Source organism: Nerophis lumbriciformis, linkage group LG19 (assembly GCF_033978685.3).
Source record: "Nerophis lumbriciformis linkage group LG19, RoL_Nlum_v2.1, whole genome shotgun sequence".
In the NCBI taxonomy this organism is placed as follows: domain Eukaryota; kingdom Metazoa; phylum Chordata; class Actinopteri; order Syngnathiformes; family Syngnathidae; genus Nerophis; species Nerophis lumbriciformis.
Window position 1 is genome coordinate 21,571,625 of NC_084566.2, and position 17,548 is coordinate 21,589,172.

The following is a 17,548-nucleotide window of genomic DNA, read 5'->3' on the forward strand; positions in this document are numbered from 1 at the left end:
AACCCTAAAGAGTATCTTATTCACCATTTGATTGGCAGCAGTTAACGGGTTATGTTTAAAAGCTCATACCAGCATTCTTCCCTGCTTGGCATTCAGCATCAAGGGTTGGAATTGGGGGTTAAATCACCAAAAATGATTCCCGGGCGCGGCGCCGCTGCTGCCCACTGCTCCCCTCACCTCCCAGGGGGTGAACAAGGGGATGGGTCAAATATAGACGACAAATTTCATTACACCTAGTGTGTGTGTGACAATCATTGGTACTTTAACTTAACTTTAACTTTACACATACAAACTGTAGCACACAAAAAAGCACATTTAATAAAAAAAACGTTATTATGGTCTTACCTTTACTTATAAATTAAGTCCATGCGCCGCAACTAAAGCCCTCACTTAAACTTTCCACGTGCAAGATTGAATCTATTTAAAAAAGTGTAACCGAGGGTTTATAAATGCCTATACTGTATGAAACTACAAAATAACAAACACGGAGGCTCCAGTTTACACGAGGACCACTTTATTGACCTTCTTTCAAAAACCTCCGCAACGTGTCATCACTTCCGCTCTTAGCGCCTTCAAAATAAGAGCTCAAGGCATATACTGTATAACAGCGCATAACAGGAAATTAACATCACAAAGAGGAAAGCCCATGAAAATAGGTTACAAAAGTTATTTAATAAGAAGCCAAAAAGTGCAAAAACAATAATGTTCGTGTTGGAGGAGTTGTGAATTAGATACACCTGCAGTCTGCAGGTGTACCTAATGTTGTGGCCCTGCAGTCATTCACAACTCCTCCAACACGAACATTATTGTTTTTGCACTTTTTGGCTTCTTATGAAATAACTTTTTTAAATAGATTCAATCTTGCACGTGGAAAGTTTAAGTGTGAGCTTTAGTTGATATAACAATTCTATTAATGGAGCCTCAGCCAGTGCGTCTTTTGCAGCCGTTTTATGATCGCTCAGCACAAGAAATACGTTACACACATACAGTTGTTGACAAAATACACTGTACATTATATACCTCAGCTAACTAAACTATGGAAATGTATAATATAATTCATATAGCAATACAGTCTCACTGCACAGCAGGCCAGCAGTTAGCCGAGTCCGGAATCCATGTTGAGGCACTGAGTGACGTGCCTCAACTGGCTGCTGTTCACCGCACCGTCTCTTCTCAGTATTTGAACGGCAAATGTGAAAATTCAGCGATTTTGAATAAAAATAATCTAAAACTGGTGAAGTTAAATGGAAAATAACTTTATAGTATAATCACTGGATACATATAACAATTTAATTTTTTTTTTTTCTTTTTACATTTTTTTTCTTTCCATGATGGCAGGTGAGGCCCCGCTGACATATGTATACACAGTTATACACAATGGTTATACATATTATTTATACACATTTCCCCAAAATATTAATGCACAATATTTGTATACACCTATGTTAAATATTGATACATATTTTCACACAATATTTATACACATTTATACAAAATATTCATACACATTTATACACATTATTTATACACACGGGGCGGTATGGCTCGGTTAGTTCACTTAGATCATGGGTTTCACGGTGTAAAGCACTTTGAGTCACTAGAGAAAAGCGCTACATAAATATAATTCACTTCACTTCACATCTTCACACAATATTTGTACACATTTAAACACTATTTGTACACATTCATCCAAGTGTCACAAGTCGACTCAATGAACATTTTCCAGCAGGAAGATGCTTTGTCAAGATGTGTAACTGCATGTTTTGTAAGTACAAATCTTTATGCCAATTTTTTTTCAGCCTTGGAATATAATCCCTGCGAATAGCAAGAATCCACTGTAAACACACTTTGTGGCCCAATTCAGATATCGGTAATGGCTGTGTAAAGAGGACAACTAAATGCATTGACTAGATATCCTCCATGTTAAAATCTTTCAAATGTGGGTAAAAATCAGATAGTTGACAATAACACTGCAACATAAACAAACAGGTCGCCAATCGATGATGTATACACATGCGCGTCTCGCCAAACAACACACCCACGGCAAATAAAACACACCCGTTGTAAATCTAAAGTAACTGTGACACAAATCACTATAAATCTAAGGTTGATGGGTAGATTTATTTACATCGTCTTTGCGTGGTGACAGCTTCCAAGTGGTCTTTTGTGCGTGTATGTGTGCGTGTATGTGTGCGTGTATGTGTGTGCGCGTGTGTGTGCACGCGTGTGTGCACACGTGTGTGTGCGCGTGTGTGTGATTGCAACCCAATTGGAGTAAACAAGACATAATACATTAAAAACCGCATGCCCGCCAGCAGACGTGTGCATGCATTTATGTGTAGTGTCTCTGTGTTTGTGTGAGTGTAGCATTTGACTTACAACACAACACAACACAGCACAGCACAACATAACACGTTCCTCCTTGGTGTTTGACGCCGGTAAGCAGCTTATCTGTCTGCAGTGCTAGTCTGTCTGGGCCTGCAACCTTTTTGCTGCCTCTGCAGACAAAAGGGCTGTTTTTTATGTTGCGCCGCCCTCGATAACGAAGAAGACAAAAGTAAGCTCACAAAGCAGTCGTGCTTGCGTTGCCGGAGCGACAGCCTCCCCACCCCACTTCTCTCCCCCATGAGGAAACAGGAAAAGTAGAACAGGGATGAGTTGGAGAACTGAAGCATTCATTTGTGACGCGTTGGCGAGTGTCAAATAAGTGCCAAGAACACCATTTGCTTTGTTTTCATGCTGGCGCCCTTGCAGGTGTGAAAGACAAAGTTTTTCAGATATTCTTTTCAATTTGCTTCCTCAAGCTTTCAAGCGGCAGGGTGAGAGAGATGGACTCCATGAGGGCAGAGAGACAAGCAACAAAATTAATTAGTCTTTTGCGCCTATTTATGACGCATAAAAGCGTTTGAAGCACATTTGAGCTTGTTCTTGTGGTTAAGGAGCAAAATGTTCCTCTCATTTACCATCAGTGAGTTATTAGCATGTATTGATGTTTGAAACATCTAGACATTTTCTGCTGTAAGCCTAAAGAAAAGATTGTAGACAGAAAACAAGCAATTGACATCAATGTCATGGCATTACCTAAAAGAGTCCTATCAGATCGATGCCCTTAATTAATCTTTGGCTTTGTCATTTCCTTTTCGGAGCAGCATATGTCAGCAATCACACACAATTTCCTTCGGAATTAAAATGAATTAGCACCTTATACCGCAAAAGGCATCCCAAAGGGCGTTGGAATACTATTACTAATAAAAGTAGACACAACACTGCAGTGGACATTTATGTCTGCACAAAAGGGACTATTTATTCCAGAAATGTATAGTTTTGGCAAAATAAATACGAAAACAAATGTCCACAGCAAAGGAAGAAAGATGCATACATGTGGCGATTTCAATTCGAAAAATACAGAAGAACTAGGTAGCAAAATAGTGGTTCGTTCCAGGTGTGCCATGTTGTTACCATACGGAAGACCGCTCTCTCCAATGTTCCAAAGCACTCAAAAACTGTCTAACTGCAACTGGCTGAGATGTAATTTTAAATGTACATGTTGCTTCGCTACAACGCCCCAAACATTTGTTATTGAGCCAGTCAATAGATTTGGTTTGTTAGTGCATTTCACAAGCTGTCCATTTGTTATTTGATACTCTAGCACAGGGGTGCACATTACGTCGATCGCGGAGGGTGTGTCAGTCGATCTCAAGCCAGGCATTGAAAAAATAGACCCAAAATTAGCGATCATCAATCTTCACCAAGACGTCATTTTCGTCACTTGATTGACATTCATGGCACCCGAGGGTCTTGTGAGCTCATTATTAAGAAAAAGTAACCGACAGGAAGGCAAGAAAAACGTTTTATTTCAACAGACTCTTGCGCCGTACCTGCCGTCAAAACTCTAAAGACTGACTGCACAGTTCCTGTCTTCACAATAAAAGCCCTGCTTCATCCTGCCAGCGCTAACAAAATAAGAGTCTCAGAAAGCTGGCGTGCACAAGCTAGCAAGCTACGGAGTTTGCCACCAATGTATTTCTTGTAAAGTGTATAAAAACGAGTATGGAAACTGGACAAATAAGGTGCAAAAAACAACCATTTTCATGTGGTATTGGACAGAAAGGAGAACTTTTTTTCTCCTCCATTTGAAAATGTGGATGTTATCAGCACTACTGTCTGATTCCAATCAATGCAAGTCATCAGAATCAGGTAATACACCAACTTATATTCTTGTCTTCATGAAAGAAAGGAATCTGTATGTGTTAAACATGCTTGTATTATCATGAAATACCTTTAACTTGTTAACAAAAACGTATCTTTCATAAATAAATGAATATAAATTATATATATGAATGAGGTAGATCCCCTTGACTTGATCAATTGAAAAGTAGCTTGCCCGCAGAAAAAGTGTGTGCACCCCTGCTCTAGTATTTAACAATCCAGAACAAAGTTGAATGAAATTTAAAGAACACAAATTAAGAATCAACAGAAGAAAGTTAATTTGCTGTTCTATTCATACTTACCATGTTTTTAAACTTTAGCATGATCTCTCCCAGACTCCCACAGCGTTATTCCTCTCTTCTACAGAGTCCATTGCAATAAATTATGCAACTGAGGCGATGATGTCATCTAGCGACTTCTATGACAGCCAATAGTTACTTTCCTTACTGAGGAGTTGGCAACACTGTTGATCATCCTAAATACTTAAATATAGATACAGCAATTATTTTGAAGACGCAGCTACACTGCAGTTGTGCGTGCGTTTGGCAGCTGACAGCTGAGCTGATGTAAAACCATTAAGCAGCATCAAGTGTGCAAATGTTAAATCCAGATTAATGTTTTTGCAATAATGTCACCACGGCTTGCAAGTAAAAAGCCGAATGAAACACGACACCGCAGGCTGGGATGGCAATTATGCTTCATTTGCTCAGTTTTGCCTTCTTTTGTGTTTTTTTCCACAGATGAGACTATGACCGGTGATGGTCTTCAGAGAACCACAGATAGTTGACTTTGCTCCTGCTTCTTGATCTCACCACCGAAATACGTGCAAACCATCTTTAGTGGTCACCGCCTGCTAACGTGATACAATGGCCTCTTCATTGTGGAGGTGTCCACTCTTTGCCTGCCTCCTGATACTTCTCTGCTGCTGCCACTTGTCACAAGGTGAGTTACCATGGCGGCGCTTGACGTTAATGAGATTGCGCCAACCTTTCAAGAAGCAGTTCATTATCCATCTTATGAATGCCTTGAATGTATTAGTCTCATTTGTTGTGGTCATACAGGAGGGATTATGGAAAGGTTTTGCAGCACGGTTGCAAAGTTTTACTTCAGTGCCTTTTATCTCTGAAACTAAAACAAGGCTTCATGCTCAATTCTTCAAGAATCCTTTTAAATCCTCACGGACACTCCTACTGACACATGCTTCACTTCCAATACCAAACCCAGGCAGGGTGTCAAAATCCTGTAGGCTGCATTCACACTTGTGTTTAGGTATTCTAGTCTGGTTAGAAAAATGTACTCGATGCACACTTTTGGGCAGTTTGCGTAGCATTCTCTGTGGTATTTGTGTCAACTGTTGTGACATTGCTGCTATATTTTAAGCCGAAATGCCATCTGCTGTGTTGAATACGCAGGTTATTTCCATTTACTGCTGTAATTATTGTCTTAGATGTCAGAAAACATTTTCAAATACACGTTTAAAGAGCCTTTATTTAATTGTATGTGCTGTACTTGAATATTCCAAACCAACATATTGCCTTCTCGGTTGAAAATGTTTTTTTTATATTCTGCTATATATACCATTTTATAATTTACAAAAAAGCTTCTGGAGTATACTTTTAAAGCGCTTTCGTGACTTATCACGGGACATAATTGAAACATTTCAAACCAAAATTCCACCTACTAGGTTGAATATCAATATTTTCACATTCTGCCGTAATTATCATCTTAAATTTTACAAAAAGCTTTTAAAATATACTTTTAAAGAGATTTCATGATGTATTATGTGACAAAACTCAAATATTTCAAACCAAAATGCCAAATGCTAGGTTGAATATCAAGGTTATTTCCACATTATGTTATGATTATCATCTTAAATTTTACAAAACGCATCTTAAGAGCCGGCAGCACGGGGGTTAGTACGTGTGCTTCACATTACGAAGGTCCGGAGTTCAATCCTGGGCTCGGGCTCTTTCAGTGTGGAGTTTGCATGTTCTCCCCGTGACTGCGTGGGTTCCCTCCGGGTACTCTGGCTTCCTCCCACCTCCAAAGACATGCAACTGGGGATAGGTTGATTGGCAACACTAAATTGGCCCTAGTGTGTGAATGTGAGTGTGAATGTTGTCTGTCTATCTGTGTTGGCCCTGTGATGAGGTGGCGACTTGTCCAGGGTGTACCCCGCTTACCGCCCGAATGCAGTTGAGATAAGCTCCAGCACCCCCCGCTACCCCGTAAGTGACAAGCGGTAGAAAATGGATGGATGGATGGATGGGCATCTTAAGAGCTTCCGTGGCATATTGTGTAATGTAGCCTAAATATTTAAAACCAAAATGCAGCCTGCTAGGTTGCATGTATTGGTTAGTTTCATACTCACCTCTAATTGTGATCTTAGAGTTCTCAAAAATCTTGTAACATATGTTTTAAAGAACATCTGTAAAATATTACATGACATTATTCAAATAATACATGTTGGGATGTTCATACCCTTTAACAGTGGTCCATATCTTTGTTACATGGTAGCATTCACATTTGAGCTCAATGAAGTGTCTCAGTCCGCAGGGTTCGGATGATCGCCTTCACACTTGATTAAACAATCCGTAATAGCAAAGTATGACAAGTGCGAATGCACACTAAAGGTTCACGGTAGGCCCTGTTCCTAAATCAGGAATTAAATAACAGAGACCCAATGTTCTTTGAGATCCTGCAATCGTATATTTTGCCGCCGCTCAATCCAATTCCACGCAGCCATTAAAACTGTCACCGTCAAAAATGCCTCGGTTCGTTAATCGTCTGTAGTGGCATGCAAAGCCTCCTTCCCTCACTTTTGATGGCTATAATTACAAGTATTGTCACAAAACATTTTTGTTACATCCTATCAAACCCACAGATGCTGCGTTGACGATCATTACAACTTCACACCCAGTACTGCTTTTCATTCCAATTGTACACAAATCAAAGTACAACCAAATCACATACTGGTGTGCCAAGCATTGATTGCAGGTTGCAGTAAATAGTGAATTACTTTTGTGGGAAACCTTTTTCAATTTGAATTCTTTCATTGTCTTTTTTCTTTATTCCGTGATATATTTATTTATGTTTCATCGCAGCCAACGGCTACAGAACAGCCGATCCGAGCAGACTTGCATGCATTTGTGAATTTATCGACTGCCATTTTAAGCAATACGCAGAAATACTACTGCGGCTTTTTGAAGACCAGGCCTCAGGTTTGGCTTGAAGGTGGAGCGGAGCAAACCTGGAGAAACACTCAAAAGACAGAATAGTGCTTTGGTATGCAGAAATGCCCGGTTTTAGGTTTCAGCTGATGTGAGGGTCCTCAGTGCAAAGAATGCATACGAAGCATTCATCAATAAGGAATGTGTGCGTGTGTGTGTGTGTGCGTGTGTGTTCCTTTTGGAAACAATATCACAATCCATTTACTTTACACTCCACCTTCAGCCTGTCATACCCTGAGGATCCCCCAGCTTAGCATCTCTAGTTCCAACCAATGAAATGTTTTCTTTGACCTCCTGGCCCTTGAAAGGCAAGAAGATAATCAGGCTTTCACTAAAACAAAGCTCACACACATTGGTGATTTTACCTTCTTTGACCAGCTAGATAGGAAAAACTAATGTTGTTTCCTTTAGGTGCGGACATTGACTGCATATCCTGTTTGAACATGGTTAAAATTACTGATCAATTACAGTACTTTTTTCATTCGAATTTTCTGAACTCCTGTTTCCATACCTGTTTTGTACTGAGCTGAGCAATTCTGTCAAAGAGTTTCAATACTGCGGATGTAGCTGAACTCCCTATACTTAACATTAAGGTTGCACAATTATGGCCAAAATAATAGTCACAATTATTTTCATTAATATTGATCCCAATTATTTATTATGTTAAGTAGAACAGTGTTAGGGTGTGGGCAGGTTGAATGCGACACCGTCATATAATTTGTCATTAACTACGATATTTTTCGGACTATAAGGCGCACTGAAAATCCGTTCCTTTTCTCAAAACTCGACAGCGCGCCTTATAACCCGGCGCGCCTAATGTACGGAATAAGTTTGGTTGTGCTTATTTTAATTGGTTCATGGTAAAATTATAAGTGTGACCAGTAGATGGCAGTCACACATAAGAGATACATGTAGACTGCAATATGATGGCAGTCACACATAAGAGATACGTGTAGACTGCAATATGACTCAAGTAAACAACACCAAAATTGTATATATTACATTGAAAATATAGAACATTACACACGGCGCTCAAAAATCTATCAAAATGTTTTAGTGCGACTTTGGTAAGCTATGAAGCCGCACCGCTTGATGGATTGTACTGTGCTTCAACATACAAGTATTATTATGGTGTGTATATAAGGTAAGACATTATCTGGCGTTTTGTTTCGCAAAATTATACAAAAGCAACTTTTCTTACCTTCTGGTACCTGCTAATCTGTATTTGGGATCTGCATAATTCCTGAAAATTTGCACGCATCCACTTTTGTAGTCCGACTCTGTAGTCGATAAGCTTCAAGTTTTTCTCTATCTTTTTGTTATGGGACATTCATCCTACGCTGTTGCCATTTCTAGTATAAAGTAGTGTAAAGTTCTTACTTATATCTGTCAGAAAACTAGTAGATTATTATTAATATATTTAAAGAAAAATATTTGTACTCTTGTTCATTATCAGTTTCAATGTGTCAGCTTTTTCTGATTACATGTTGTCTTTAACTCTATTTTTCCATTTTTGATGCTTACTTTCGACACCATAAAAAAAAACCAGACGCATGTCATCGGTGGCCCACGTGTCCTTAATTGGACACCCCCTTATAGCCTAATTATACATTTAGTCATCTGAAGTGTGAAATGTGTCTGTCTTCAACATTGTCCTCACATGTTGCCATCTAATAACAGCAGTGCGGTTTTAAACGCACGCTGAGACTCGACGGAAATGAAGCAAGTGAAATGAAGTGAAACGAAGCGAGCAGCTGCAGCAAGTTTGTCAATGTTATTGTTAATAATTAGATATGGAACGGTATCAAAATCTCACGGTATACGTGCAAAACAAAAATTATTTGAAAACAATGCCATAGTGTGTAAAATGAAGTGTCAGGAATGTTTAGGATAAACACACTTACTGTAATTGAACACAAACATTTTCCAATCATATTTATTACTACAAACAAGTATTTTTAGGTGCAAAGAATAGTATAGGAACATCGACTGTTTTAAGAAAATATGAAAAAAAAAACCTTCCAGTTGAGTGTCTTTAAAGTACCAATGATTGTCACACACACACACACACACACACACACACACACACACACACACACACACACACACACACTAGGTGTGGTGAAATTTGTCCTCTGCATTTGACCCATCCACTGGGAGGTGAGGGGAGCAGTGGGCAGCAGGGGGGATCGCGCCCGGGAATAATTTTGGTGATTCCAACCCTTGATGCTGAGTGCTAAGCAGGGAGGTAATGGGTTCCATTAGGTCTTTGGTATGACTCGGCCGGGGTTTGAACTCACAACCTACGATCTCAGGGCGGACACTCTAACCCAGGGGTCACCAACCTTTTTGAAACCAAGAGCTACTTCTTGGGTACTGATTAATGCGAAAGGCTACCAGTTTGATACACACTTAAATAAATTGCCAGAAATAGCCAATTTGCTCAATTTACCTTTAACTCTATGTTATTATTAATAATTAATGATATTTATCTTTGTGGAAACACTGATCATCTTAATGATTTCTCACAATAAATATATATAGAAACAGATAAATATCAATATGCAACACTTTATTTTTATATTTTCTCTAAGTGCACATTTTTCAAATTGAACATTTTCAAATGATCACTTCTAAGACAGTCTTGTGAAATCACAATATCCCATTTTAACTAGCTAGCCACTAGCATTTTTTAACAAATCATGAATTACTTTGCACCATGTTTGTACAAATAATAACTCATGTAAAATACAAAAGTCAACTCTCAAATTTTTAAATAAATCATGTCACACTTTGAACTGGACGCCAAATCTGTTATCTGTTTCTTTGTCAGTTAGTGAAGACCAAGTCTTTAAAATATTTTCTTGGATTTTCAAATTCTATTTGAGTTTTGTCTCTCTTAGAATTAAAAATGTCGAGCAAAGCGAGACCAGCTTGCTCGTAAATAAATAACATTTTAAAAATCGAGGCAGCTCACTGGTAAGTGCTGCTATTTGAGCTATTTTTAGAACAGGCCAGCAAGCTACTCATCTGGTCCTTACGGGCTACCTGGTGCCCGCGGGCACCGCGCGTTGGTGACCCCTGCTCTAACCACTAGGCCACAGAGTAGGTAAAGTGACAATGGATGTAAACATCAAATGTTCACTTTAGTGGCTTTCAAATTGTACTACATACGAGGCAGTGTCCTCTACAGTGGACCGGTTGGCTCTGCGTTGCCTTGGAAACGCTCGAGACAAAAGTCGCTCGCCATGCTTTGCAGAATGCATACTTTCTTACCTTCGCCAAAGAGGTTATGATTTCGCCAGGGTTTATTTGCCTGTTAGCAACATAACTCAAACAGTTATGGATACATTTTGGTGACATTTTTAGGACATGTTCAAACAAAACAATTCCTCCTACCTTCTGGTATCGGCTGATGTGTATTTGAGATCTGGAAATGTTTTAAATTGTTAAAAAAATCATAATATGACCCATTTAATCCGCCTTGTAATCCGGTGCGCCTTCTGTATGAAAAAAGACCTGAATAGACCCGCTCATCGACAGTGCGCCTTATAATCCGGTGCACCCTACTGTCCAGAAAATACGGTACTTAAGTAAATGTAAAGGAGTAAATGTACTGTATTTCTACCCTCCTCAGAGTGTGAGTCCTAGGTATCTGCACCTTTCTCCAGATCCTCACCAAATTTGAATGGCTGCTTCCATTATGTGTGCACCGCCCGCCTACAAGAAAATCAGTTAGTGTTCTGTAGGTCATCCTGCTAACTGTGTGTGTCATGTGTCAAAATTGACTGCTGTGAAATAGAGCGTTGGCATTGTAGCGTACCATAAGCACTTCAGAGAGGTGGTTGTATTTTCTTAAGAAATAGTCTAAGCGAATCAAAGTATAAATATATATAAAGACCTTCTTTGCGCCATCACATTTATTACAGCCTTGAGAGTCTATTAAATGTTAAGTAGCAGTAGTTGCGAGCTTACGACTTTGGATGACCGTGACTTTATTGAGACGTCTGTTTAAATTCCCCTCTCGAGCTTGCTCGACGCACAAAACGAGACATCTCCAAAGTAGGCCGCACAGGTATGGCGTCTGTTTTGCTCTGCAGATATATGAAAAGAAAGCCAGACAAACGAGAGCGCGAGGCGGCGGCCACAAGTGCACAGGCGCATACCTACTGAGGGCCAACGAAAGCTGAAATTGGAGCCTTAAAGTAGGAAAGAATGGGCAGATTTAAGGAGGGATTACTTCCTGTGGTCTTTGTCAACATTCTTGGCTGGCTCGGGTGTTTAAAAGGCAAACGTTTTGATTGTTGTGTCCTAGCTGCAGAATAAAGAGCAAATGTTTGTTTAGCAGCGGTGCTAGCACAGGGATGAGAGCCATAGAAGTGTTTCTTTTTTTTTTAATTACCACCATAACAAGCAGAAAGATTTTCTGTTATTTTTTCTCTCTCCACGCTTTGTGCCTCCCTAAGCGCCACTACACCTTTCCAGCTTGTCAGAAGCATAGCAGCACGCCGGCGTTTCTTCCCAAAAAGGTCATAAAGGTTAACAACATGTCTCAGCACAACATTTGTCTCGAGCAGTGCCATGCATTGTGCTGATTGAAGAGCCTCCCTTGTGCCACACTGGTATTTCCAGTCCTGGGCCTCCGCTCGATGGGGGGAAAGCTATTGTGCGCTAACTCCTCACTGGCTCGGGGCCATCCACAGCCACAGTCTGTCATACATTGATATGCTTGGCTTGCTGATTTACAATTCTTATTGAATGCAGCAGCTCCATGGCGGGGCGATTATGAATTATCAGCGAAACCATGGGAGAGTCACAGCTGACTGGTCAATCTGTGCGCTGAGAAAAAAAACAAAAAAACGTGATACATCAGTCTTGCATATTCCATCCAACTGGAAGGCATTCAAGAAATGAGGCAGTGGGTCCATCATCCGGGCTTGTGTGCACATTTGTCCAGATTTAACACCGTGTTAACACGTTTGATTATTATATTTTTACCCTGCTGTTTGCCTGTATAGTTTTGTCAGTTTGCCAGTTCCATGCCAACAACAATAAGTCATTTCAATACAGGAAACCTCCATCTCTGTTGTTTGAATAATTCCGATTCCTAAAGATTCTCGATTACAAACCCCGTTTCCATATGTGTTGGGAAATTGTGTTAGATGTAAATAAAAACGGAATACAATGATTTGCAAATAATTTTCAGCCCATATTCAGTTGAATATGCTACAAAGACAACGTATTTGATGTTCAAACTGATAAAAAAATGTTTTTTTGCAAATAATCATTAACTTTAGAATTTGATGCCAGCAACATGTGACAAAGAAGTTGGGAAAGGTGGCAATAAATACTGATAAAGCTGAGGAATGCTCATCAAACACTTATTTGGAACATCCCACAGGTGAACTTGCAAATTGGGAACAGGTGGGTGCCATGATTGGGTATAAAAGTAGATTCCATGAAATGCTCAGTCATTCACAATCAAGGATGGAGCGAGGGTCACCACTTTGTCAACGAATGCGTGAGCAAATTGTTGAACAGTTTAAGAAAAACCTTTCTCAACCAGCTATTGCAAGGAATAGCCCCACCCCGGTCCGTGGGACACATTTTCAAGCGTTGACTGGTCCGCAGCTACAAAAAGGTTGGGGCACAGAGTGGGACACCACAACGTTCGCCAAAAATAATAGAAACACACAATAGATTGTATTTGTTACTCACTTCTCATTTAAGTAAATCTTAAAGTGCTACATTAAAAAACAACATTAAAAAAAAAAGCTTAACCATTAAAACAGATAAAATACTAAGACTAAAACACTATCAGTGAAAGACAAGAAATGCAAAATATGCAGCAGGGTATTGCCCTAAGTCTTCTCTCGAAAAAATTGTACCAAGCCGCTAGATGCTAAGAAGTAACCACCATTTTTGATTTTTCTGATGTGTTCAATTCGGCGTAGGTTTGCCCTCAGCCTCCTTTTTAAATAATTTGAGTCTCTCTGCTGTGACGAACCGCTACATAATAACTAACTAGGGGACACCCTGTTCTTCCCGATTTCTGTTGTATTTGAGTAATGCGGCATGCTGAGAAGTAAATACAGGAGACCCTCGTTCTCCTGTCTTTTGTTGTTTCTTTACCATTCCATTGAGCAAGATTTTGCCCTCAGTCTCTTCTCTAATAAATGGAGTCTTCTAATTTTAATGAACTGCTAGATGCTAAGAAGTAAATACAGGAGACAGGCATTCTTTGACATTTTTGTTGTTTTTATGCGTACAATGCGGCATGGTGTTGCCCTCAGTCTCCTCTTGGATAAATTAAGTCTCCTTAATGTGATGAACAGCAAGATGCTAAGAAGTAAAAACAGGAGACCCTTTTTCTACCACGTTTCTGTTATTTTCCATGCAGGGTGGTTTTGCCCTTAGTCTCATCTTGGATACATTAGGTCTCCTTAGTGTGACGATGAGCCAGATGCTAAGAAGTAAATAAAAATACCCTTGCTCTCCTACTATTTAAAAAAAAAAAAAAGGTGGTTTTGCCCTCAGTCTCATCTTGGATACATTGAGTCTCTTTACAGCCAGCATGGTGTAAGCTGGAGAAGAGACAGACGTTCTGTTCAATTGGAATCCTTTCAAGCAGCGAGGCAGGGGTTCATCATTCAGGCTTGTATGCAGCTTTCTCCACATTGAACACCATGTTGACATGTTTAAATATCATATTTTTATCGTGCTGTTTACCCGTCCTTCAGCATACAGCGCTCTGCTCCCGGCCAATGACAATAAGCCATTTTAATAATAACAGACTGAACGTTTTGAATCATAACAGAAAGTGGAACTGAAATGAGCCATAGAAGCAAGAATATGTGTTTCACTTCATGGAAATGAAATGCAATGTGTTTCTTGATGGGGGTCATCTGACGTTTAGTACAGTGATTTTCTGATGGTGTTTCCTTTCAATGAGGCGCTAGCAGCATATTTTAATCCAAAATGGGAACTCAAAAGCTTCTTTGCCCTAGCCCTCGGCTTCGACTGTGTTTGGACATGATTGCTCATGTCCTGTTATAAGAGAAAATACTTCATCTATCAGGGTGGAAACTGCATTTTCTGACAGTTTGATTCCATTTTCCCCCTTTAAATTTCACTTGAGGCATCTACCAGTTCACAGCCCGACGAGGAAAAAGTTGTACAAACACCGCAGCAGATGCCTGCCTCAATCCTTCCTCCCTTAAATGCTGTCTGCACTTGTTTTTCTCTCCAGGCAGCCTAATTCAAATAATAGATGAGTCCAGTTTACAAGCCCAAAGTAGAATTTTGTATTTGCTCCGTGTGTAAGTCGCTGCTTGACTGCAGGGTTCGGCTGTCATAACACAGTGATACATTAGAACCAGGAAGGAAGAAGGGATTCAAATAATAGCAGGTCTACAACTTAACATTTTCCCCCTACTTCTTTGTACTTGTAATTTTGGTTTGGAGTGCAGACAAACATATTGAAGAGTAACTTAGCAGGCAACCTTTTGGATTTAGGTTTCTTGTTTGTTTAAGTGAGTGGATTGTGTTTCAATGAAAACAAGCTAAACAAACTGTGATGTCTGAAATTAAAGGCTTCTGCTCTAAATACTTTTAAATATGGCACTATTACTCACATTATTTTTTACTTGAAAGAGACATTAGTCTGCTATATTTTGTAGCATTTTCTTCCAAAAAAATTCAGTTTATAAAGGATTAACAAATAAATGAATTGGATGGAATTGTGGCAAGTACGTGTACAAGTATATAACTATGTAAAGCTAGTACAATAACTATGATCTGGTTCCCCAGTTCTAGTCAGGACTCGAGTGGCAGCAGCAGAATTCTGCACAAATTGGACCTTCATGAAAAACCACTTACCAGCATTCTTAAGTCTTTCTTATAGAAAACAGTAGAGCATTGCAAACATAACATCAGACTACTTTCATGCCTTGGCTTTTAATGTAACTCACGTTTAACTGCAAGTGCTCCTATATAGGGATGGGCACCGAATCAGGTACTTCTTTGGCACCAACCGAATTCCGACGGTTCTACCAGGCACCGATTCACGTAAAATACAACAGTGCCATGTTATGGTACCTGGGTTGCGTGCGACGTCCCATCCAGTTGCAGACTCAGCCGACTCTAACTAGGAATGTAGCGATAAACGGTATTAATGATAGTCGCAGTAAAACTCCTATGAGTTAGTATTACCGATTTAAATGAAAATGATCAGAAAATGGATAATTGTACATTGATAAACTCTCGGTTTGACTGGCGCTACCGCGCTAGCTTGAATGCTAACATGAAAACGAGACGATAATGTCTTTCCCCATTAAGAAACAACATAGTATACCTCAGTCTAAACCTATTAAAACATACTGCTGTTTGAACAACTAAGATATTAAATTGTGCACAATGAACCTGAGATAGGCTCCAGCACCCCCCGCGAATCCGAAAGGGACAAGCGGTAGAAAATGGTTGGATGGATGGAACCTACAAACTATGCTGTATAGCACGGAATGATCGATCCGAGAAATACAAAGAAAGAGGTGGTTTTGCGGTGCATTCAAGGACCGCTGAAAAGAGTAGGACAACCAGAGAGTAAAATGCCTACCAGAAATAATATATAGTAGATTTTATCTGCAATGCACTTTTAATGTAAATAAATCTTAAAGTGCTAAAGTACAAACAAGTACTTAAAACATTAAAAGTTAGGCCAATAAAACAGCTAAAATAGATTAAAAGTAAAGTGTGAAATGAATTGTATTTACAGTATGTAGTGTTTTTTCTCTAGAGATTCAAAGCGCTTTGCATTGGGAAACCCATTACCTACATTTAAGCTACAAATAAAATGTGGCACTGGGAGCAAGATGGGTAAAATGCTTTGCCCAGGGACACAACGGCAGTGACTAGGATGGCGGAAGCTGGGATCAAACCTTGAACCCTCAAGTTGCTAGCACGGCCGCTCTACCATCTGAGCAATGCCACCCACATAAAACACTATCAGTGATGCAAAATAAACACCAAACATGCAAAATAGTGGATTTTCTACCTCTGTTTCTATTCATTTTAGCTATTTAAAAAATAATTTCAGTGTGTGTGTGTGTGTGTACTAATACTTGTTTAACATTCAACAATATTATAATAACGGTGCTTATTTTGGTCACAATAACCGTGATATCAAATGTTTATATCTCTAACAATTACTCCAGCAGCATTGAAAGCAAACTCGGTGCCAACAAAGGATTTGTCTCGGAAATGAAATAATGAAACAATATACAACAACTGGACAGCTCATTTTTAAATGTTCAAATAAGACATTTGATTGTATTATTGAAAACAATTAATATTTACTGCGATGAGTTAGCGAATTGTCCAGGGTGTACTCCGCCTTCCGCCCGAATGCAGCTGAGATAGGCTCCAGCGACCCCCCGCGACCCCAAAAGGGACAAGCGGTAGAAAATGAATGGAATTAATATTTATTAGCGCACACAAAAGTACCGAAAATTGGTGCCGTTGAATACAATCAATTCCTAGGCACTGGTAATGGGTATAGTATCGGTTCGAGTGTGAAAGGTACCTATCCCTACTCCTATATGTTTTGAATGAGACTAATGATGTGTGTTGGCCCCTTTTCTTTCTTCAAGCTCTCCCTACAAGCAATGAATGCAGCCCTGTTGCATTCAATGTATTAGTAATCTCCTCAGGCTTGTGCCTTAGAGCATGACCGCACTTTTTTTTTTTTTAGCCAAGGAATTAAATGTCACCTCGTGGTGGGTCACCTGCAAACAAAAGGCCACCAGCCGATTTGCAGGTATAAACAGTCTCAGATAAGGCAGCCCTCTCCTGCCGTGCAGGAAATTGAATAAGTATGCTGCGAGAAGAAAGCCAGAGAGTGAAACGTGGAGCACAAAGAGCGCTTTTGTTTACCCTACGCTATCACTGTTGACCCTCTCGTGTAGCTCCTATGCCCAATGAGTGTGCAGGGCGGCACAATGGCTTCATCCAGGTTGAGGGGCAGGAAACTGTCCGTCATCAAGATCTCCCCCAGCTGTGTATCGCTTATCAACGCTCCTGTTTCTGCTTCTATTGACTGGAATGCTGGTGGA

At 39.8% G+C, this 17,548-nt stretch overlaps 1 protein-coding gene across 7 annotated transcripts in view; it reads left to right on the forward strand.

Annotated features, from left to right (window-relative positions):
- LOC133618712 (adhesion G protein-coupled receptor L2-like) overlaps positions 1–17,548 on the forward strand; it is a 230,169-nt gene that overhangs the window by 58,527 nt on the left and 154,094 nt on the right. For all 7 annotated transcript variants that reach the window (XM_061979315.2, XM_061979318.2, XM_061979317.2 and 4 more), the window contains exon 2: positions 4,950–5,151. In XM_061979315.2, the coding sequence (XP_061835299.1) occupies positions 5,076–5,151 (76 nt within the window). In that variant the 5' untranslated portion in view covers positions 4,950–5,075. The remainder of the gene's footprint in view (positions 1–4,949; positions 5,152–17,548) is intronic.